At 47.9% G+C, this 7,668-nt stretch overlaps 1 protein-coding gene across 1 annotated transcript; it reads left to right on the forward strand.

The window, feature by feature from the left end:
* Positions 1-1,495: 1,495 nt before the first annotated feature.
* Positions 1,496-6,230, forward strand: GTF3C4 (general transcription factor IIIC, polypeptide 4, 90kDa). Its single transcript, XM_009073646.1, has 4 exons — positions 1,496-3,313; positions 5,017-5,147; positions 5,519-5,607; positions 6,112-6,230. The coding sequence occupies exons 1-4, from the start codon at positions 1,571-1,573 to the stop codon at positions 6,174-6,176; spliced, it is 2,028 nt and encodes a 675-aa protein (XP_009071894.1). The 5' UTR covers positions 1,496-1,570; the 3' UTR covers positions 6,177-6,230.
* The last annotated feature ends 1,438 nt before the right edge of the window (positions 6,231-7,668 follow it).

A 7,668-nucleotide genomic window follows, 5' to 3' on the forward strand; every position in this document is an offset into this window, starting at 1 on the left:
TCCTGACACATCCCATCCCGGCACATCCCACCCCACCCCATCCCATCCGGGGCACTCCACGGCACACTGTCCCGTCGTTATTCCATCCCATCCCATCCCATATATCCCACCCGGGGTCACCTCGGCTCGGCACATCCCGTTCCATCCCATCCCATCCCCTCCAGGGCATCAGGTCTGTCCCATGGGTACTCTCAGTACATCCCATCCCATTTCATTCTCTCCGGGGCACTCCACGGCACGCTGTCCCATCGTTATTCCATCCCGTCTCCCATCCCGGGGTTATCCTGGCACATCCCATCCCATCCCATATCCCACCCGGGGTCACCTCGGCTCGGCACATCCCGTTCCATCCCATCCCATCCCCTCCAGGGCATCAGGTCTGTCCCACGGGTACTCTCAGTACATCCCATCCCATCCCATTCCCTCCAGGCACCAGGTCTGTCCTGCAGGTACCCTCGGCACATCCCATTCCATTCCCTATGGAGCTCTGTGGCTGTCCCGCTCCTACCCCTGGCACATCCCATCCCATCCCCTCCCCTACAGGCTGTCCCAGGGATCCCCCAGGCACTGGGGGTTCCTCAGGCAGCCCCTGACTCACTGCAGGGTCTCCTTGCGTTTGATACGTTTTAAAAGCACAGAGGAGAAATTCCCTGAGGGAATGGTCTGAAGTTGTGTCAGGGGACAGTTAACTTCAATATTAGGAAAAGGGTTTTTTTCCCCCAGAGGGTGTTTGGGCACTGGAACAGCTCCCCAGAGTCACAGCCCCAAGGCTGATAGAGCTCAAGGAATGTTTGGACAGTGTTCTCAGGCACAGGGTGGGATTGTTGGGGTGTCCTGTGCAGGAACAGGAGTTGGACTGATGGTCCTTGTGGGTCCCTTCCAGCTCAGGAGATTCTGTGAGAACACATATCCCAGTGATGTCCTGGAGGAATGTGATCCAGGATTGAGTGGGTTTCAGAGAATCTAAAGTTCTGTGGTTTTTCCAAGAATCACTTGAGCATCACTAGTTATTTCAGTAAGATTTTAGGTAGGAATTTTCCTTGGTTTGCTGCCTTAGCTTTGGCCTTCAGGGACCATCAGACTTTACACTTTGAGGTGGTAAGTGTGGGTGAATATCTGATTAAATGATAATTGTTGCCATGGATCTGATTTTATTTTCCAAGAATATGGAACAACTTGAGTTGAAATATCGAATCCTTGACAGTTTAAATGTTGTGCCAGGTACCTTTAAGAGACCAGAAGTGTGACAACAGGCTCTTTGGTTCAACAGACAAAGAGTCAAGAGCTAAGAGTCCAAACTATACCAAATTCATGACATTAATGAAGTTAAGTCTTTAGGAGTGATGTTAATTAACCATTGGAACGGTGAAGTGTAGGTTGTGATAGGGGATGTGCTGTTTCAACTGGGAATTAATTTCAGGAAAGCCTTCCTGAAAAAAAAAAACCCAACGGTTCTACAGTTGTTTTACAACCTCTTTTTGTCATCTTTCAGGTTGGTCCCAAAAAGGAGGTGGCTGAGTGCAAGGAGAAGTTTGCCAGCTCGGTGGATCCAACAGTTAGCCAGACATTTATGCTGGACCGAGTGTTCAATCCCGAGGGGAAGTCACTGACCCCCATGCGAGGATTCAAGTACTCCAGCTGGTCCCCTCTGGGCTGTGACGCCAACGGGAGGTGCCTGCTGGCAGCTCTGACCATGGACAACCGCCTGACCATCCACGCCAACCTCAACAGGCTGCAGTGGGTGCAGCTGGTGGACCTGACAGAGATCTACGGGGAGCGACTGTACGAAGCCAGTTACAGACTGTGTAAGGGTGACACTCCCCGTGGGGAACTGGGAGACTTCCCGGAATTCCAGCGTCGGCACAGCATGCAGACCCCGGTGCGCATGGAGTGGTCTGGGATCTGCACCACGCAGCAGGTCAAGCACAACAACGAGTGCAGGGACGTGGGCAGTGTGCTCCTGGCAGTGCTCTTTGAGAACGGGAACATCGCCGTGTGGCAATTCCAGCTCCCGTTCCTGGGGAAGGAGTCAATCACTTCCTGCAATACCATAGAGTCTGGAATAAGTTCCCCCAGCGTGTTGTCCTGGTGGGAATACGAACACAACAACCGGAAGATGAGTGGACTGATCGTGGGGAGTGCTTATGGCCCCGTGAAGATCCTTCCTGTCAACCTCAAAGCAGTCAAAGGTTACTTCACACTGAGGCAACCTGTGGTCTTGTGGCAGGAGATGGACCAATTACCTGTGCACAGTATCAAATGTATCCCCCTCTACCACCCCTACCAGAAATGCAGCTGTAGCTTGGTGGTGGCTGCGAGAGGTGCTTACATGTTTTGGTGTCTCCTGTTGATATCCAAAGCTGGTCTGAACGTCCACAATTCCCACGTGACGGGACTCCACTCCTTGCCCATTGTCTCCATGACTGCAGACAAGCAGAACGGCACGGTGTACACCTGCTCCAGTGATGGGAAGGTGAGGCAGCTCATTCCCATCTTCACAGACATTGCTTTAAAGTTTGAGCACCAGCTGATTAAGCTGTCGGAGGTGTTTGGCTCCGTCAGGACTCATGGAATCGCCGTGAGCCCGTGCGGGGCGTACCTGGCCGTGATCACCACGGAGGGCATGGCCAACGGGCTGCACCCTGTCAACAAGAACTACCAAGTCCAGTTTGTCACCCTTAAGACTTTTGAGGAAGCAGCTGCACAGCTCTTGGAGTCTTCTGTTCAGAACCTTTTCCGGCAAGTGGACTTGACGGATCTCGTACGCTGGAAAATCCTCAAGGATAAGCACATTCCTCAGTTCTTACAGGAGGCACTGGATAAAAAGATTGAGAGCTGTGGTTCGACTTATTTCTGGAGGTTTAAGCTGTTTCTCCTGAGGATTTTGTACCAGTCGATGCAGAAAGCTCCCTCAGAGGCCATGTGGAGACCTTCACACGAGGATGCCAAAATCTTGGTATCAGATTCCCCTGGGATGGGCAGCACTGAAGATGATCAAGAGGAAGGAACTTCCAAACAAGCCAGCAAACAAAGCCTGTGTGACACAGGCAGAGGGGTGGACACAGATGACACTGCAGAGGATTCTCTCCATCAGTCAAGTGACATTGGAGGCCGTGAACCAATGGAAGAAAAACTACTTGAAATACAGGCACAGATTGAGGCAGTAGAAATGCACTTGACACGGGAACACATGAAACGGGTGCTGGGAGAGGTTTATCTACACACATGGATTACAGAGAACACCAGCATTCCCACCAGAGGAGTCTGTGACTTCCTAATGTCTGATGATGGCTATGATGACAGAACGGCACGAGTAAGTGCACCTCTGTGCTCTGGGATTCCATGTTACAAGTTACTTCCTTCTCCCCCTCCTGAAAATACAACTGGGGTAGGAAGGAGAACTGTGATTGTGTCATCCTTGCCAGTCAGCTCCTGTAGAGCATTCAGCTTAAATTGTCCTTCCCTGAAACTGTGCAGTAGGAGGGACTGTGAATACAGATGTTGAGATTTGGATCAGGTGCAATAGAGTAATCATACCTGAGTTTTTGCAGCACCAGGGAGAGGACTGTGGTTATTCTGCTGCTGTCAGTGGGTTTAGAACATGCACTGATTGAGGGATGTTTGTTTCCGTGACTAAGCTGACTTAATCTGTTATCTCAACAAAACTAAACTTCAGATGCATTTCCTCTAGTCAGTTATGCTGCAGTTCTGATTTTGAGAGCTGCAGGATCACTTCTGAGAGTATTTATAACTTAAATTATAGTGACTGTTCAGGTCTTGTCATTGCTCCCTGAGCCTTCAGTGGAACGATCACATCCAGAGGTTCAGAAAGTGGTTGTGTTTTGTGAGTTAAACCCAGTGAGTCAGAACTTTATCCAGTTAACCAAGCTGACTGTCTTTGTCACAGCACTCAAGGGCAGAAGGTCCAGGCACACTTGCACTTACTGCACTACAATAAATGAGCATAGCTGAATGCTTGGCTAGGATAGGAACTCTTCCCAAACTTGCAGTGCTCCCTACCACAGTAGAAGCCTAACTGCAAGGACAGTATCCTGACCATTGCAGTGTGCAGAGTGAGCATTAGTGGCAGGAAATCAGTGGCTAGTGAAGATTGCACAGGGCAATGAAGTTTGCTGACTATAAAGGTGAGACAAAGTGGGGAAGCCTCAGTGGGAATACTCTACATCAGCCTCACAGCTCTTAAAACTCCATGACAAGAATGGCTCAGGTGTCTCTGTACCTCTTTACCTGAGCAGAGAGGAGTTCTTTTCAGTGCCAAAGTCCTTGAATCACTTGAGCTGTAAAAATGAACCTTTACATTACACCCAGACAGATAGAGGAAGGAAGCACGTGCCCATCACTGATGTAGTGTTCTTCCTGCTGGACTCAAAGCAAATGTGGCCATCAGTAATTCACTGGGAAAGTATTCTGGCACAACTCCTGGGTTGTTCTAGCATCCAGTTACTATGAACTGAAGGTTGGATAAGTTGCTTTTCTTATCATATAAACAAGATTCTTCTCTTTATAGTGATTAAAAGATGAGTTCTAAGTCGCATTTTACCTGTTTTGTTTGCTGTCACATTTCAAAGGTCCTTGGGATGTGGTTGGTATCTACTGAAGTGTCAAATTTGGTGCCTAGATGTTGTACTATAAACAATATGCTCCCAGGTGACTGCTGTAGACATGCATCCAGTTGATTTCTGAACAGGAATGCTTTAGCACAGCCACTGTGACAGGCATGAGGGAGAGCCTTGATGTGATGGTCAGTGGTGTGATACCACTTCTTTCAAAGCAGCTTAGGATAACATTTTTGCTCTTTTAGGTCTCCTGTGGGACAGAAATCTTTAGGAGATGACAGCAGAAGGACAATCAATTAATACTTCCTGATGCCTTATGTTGTTTACACTTTTACTCCTGTGACTTCAATCCATCCTGTATCATTTGCTGCCATCACAGTACCCTGTGAGGAGTTTCCTCCCCTCACTGTAATCCCTGCTGACTGCTGTGTGTTCCCAGGTGCTGATTGGGCATATCCTAAAGAAAATGAACAAACAGACCTTCCCAGAGCACTGCAGCTTGTGCAAGGAGATCCTTCCCTTCACCGACCGCAAACAGGCTGTCTGCTCCAACGGGCACATCTGGCTCAGGTAACTGGTTCATAAACTGCTCCATCCTCCTCTGGATGATCTAAACACACTGTTAGAGCTCACCTAAACGTCATGAATTGTGTTATCTGTGCTGCAGTTTTTGCTGGCTGTTAGCTGTCCATTTCCATGGGAGAGAAAGGGAGCATTGCAGATTGGATTTGGTTCTCTTAGCAGTGGGTGCACTTGGGAAGTTTCATTTCCTTGAACTAATAAATTATTAGTTTTCATGTTCAATGTGGCTCATTACAGCCTTTACTCAGAGAAGGCAAAGTCTGCTGGGAACAGAACTCAGCCCCCCAGTCAGGGCCCAGGGGCAGGTCATGAAACAATAGACCCCAAACCTCTTGATAAAACTCCTTGTCCTTTCTCAGGTGCTTCCTAACCTACCAGTCCTGTCAGAGTTTGGTGTACAGGAGGTGTTTGCTTCACGACAGCATTGCACGACATCCAACTCCAGAAGGTAAATGTCCTGTGGCCAAAAGGAGCAGGATTAGATCTTGGTAACTTTTATCTCCAAAATAACTTGAATTAGTTTCACTGACTGTTCTCTTTTAGGCAGTTACCACAAGAAGCACCAGTGCTTTGCCTTCACAGTGTCCTGGTGTTGTCTGGGCATTAGTGAGGTGTCAGTTACAAGTAGAAATTGATGTGTAGATCCCACATTTCAGTGAGAGCTGGGTAAGCACATACTCTGTGCTGGAGTGCTCCAGCAGTTAGTTCATATTCAAGTTGAAGATATTAGCAACCAATTCTGCAAGAGCTTAATTTTGTTCCCTGCTGAGGTGGAATTTAAACTGGCATTACTTGGGATTTCAAGACAAAAATGGACTTGGATACCTCTGAATTATTGGCTATTCCTGCATGGTGAATACATGCAAACTGCTCCAGGATTCTTGTTTAGTTTGTGTCTTTTCTCTGTTCATCTCTGCCTCCAGCTTTAAACAACTTGTTCTCTTATTTGCAGATCCTGAGTGGATCAAGAGGTTACTGCAAGGACCTTGCACCTTCTGTGATTCTCCGGTGTTCTAGAGGAAAGCTCTGTAAAGATTGAAAGTGTTTTCTCTACTGCATAAGCTCCCTTCAGCCTCGAGGTGTCCAGAGCACAGGGATACAGACTCTGCTGGAAGGGAAGACATTGTCCACAGCACTGTAAATAGAACATCAGAGGCACATTGTCTACAGCACTGTAAATAGAACATCAGAGGCTCTAGAAGCTCCTCAAGTCCAGAGCCCATTCCATGCTCCAGAAACAGGAGTACACCTGGAAGAGTCAGTTTAAAAGCACTTTGGAAATGCACCCCAAGGAAGCATCAGCAGCTGGACACACTTCCTTTCACTGACAAGGAACTGCAGTGCTGAGCACACAGTGTGAACTGTCCTTTCTGCCTGACACCTGTGTCATTTCCCAGAGCTGAGACAGGAACAGCAGAGCTGCCTTGAACAGTCTTGGTGGGTAGAGAAGGTTTCAGCTTGTAGTGCTCCAAGTCTCTTCCCCTGGCACTACTTTGCAGCATCTCATTCCCCAGTCTGCACATACATCCAGGGTCGCCCTGTGCCAGCTGCAGAATCCTGCACTTGCCCTTGCTGAACTTCATATGGTTGGTGATTCCCAGCCCTCTAATTTGTTAGGTCTCTCCCTGCAAATTTACTGAATAGTCCTTCAAGTTCTGTGTTCAAGTCATGTATGAAGATCTAGAAGAGCACTGGGCCTAAGTTGGAGGCCTGTGGAACTCAGTAGTGACCAGTCAGCAGTCTGATGGAATCCCATTCACCATAACCCTTTGTGCCCAAGCCATGAGCCAGTTGCTCTCTAAGGGTGACTAGACACTGGAATGTGTTGCCCAGGAAGGTGGTGGAGTCAGGAGTGACTGGAGGTGGCACTCATGGTCTAGTTGATATGGTGGTGTTAAGTCATAGCTTGGACTTGATGATTTCAGAGGTGTAGTCCAACATCAATGATTCTGTGATCCCATCCTGGGTTAGAACTGGGGACCTCCATCCCATCCCAGGTTAGAACTGGGGACCTCCATCCCATCCCAGGTCACAACCAGGGACCTCCATCCCATCCCAGGTCAACCAGGGAGTAACTGCCTCTAACTGTCTCAGCAGGATTGCAGTTGGAAGGGTGGTACTGCCTGCCTGGGTCAAACAGGGAGCAGTAAGAATAATTTTTAAATGTAATAATTATGGAACTAATAGTAATTAGATTAAACACTAATATATATATAATTTCCTATGCTCTTAAGTCTCTTGCACCACTTTCTGAACTAAGTTCCAACTCCTTCCCAGCTTTTGCCAATGTATTTGCCTTTGGTTTCACCCTCTGCCAAGAGGAATCAGCTTTTCCAGGGTAACTCAGTTACCAAAACATTACCAATTCACCTTATTTTCGATTAAATTGAGAGTCTCCCTCAAACAGTAAACGAGTTTTACACAAGTTTGACACACAACAATCATTCTCAGCTGTTTCTCTTTTCATAACAACTCAGTTAAAACCCCAAACCAAACAGAGCACCCCAAC

The sequence above is a fragment of the Acanthisitta chloris genome, unplaced genomic scaffold (assembly GCF_000695815.1).
Source record: "Acanthisitta chloris isolate BGI_N310 unplaced genomic scaffold, ASM69581v1 scaffold29834, whole genome shotgun sequence".
NCBI classification, from domain to species: domain Eukaryota; kingdom Metazoa; phylum Chordata; class Aves; order Passeriformes; family Acanthisittidae; genus Acanthisitta; species Acanthisitta chloris.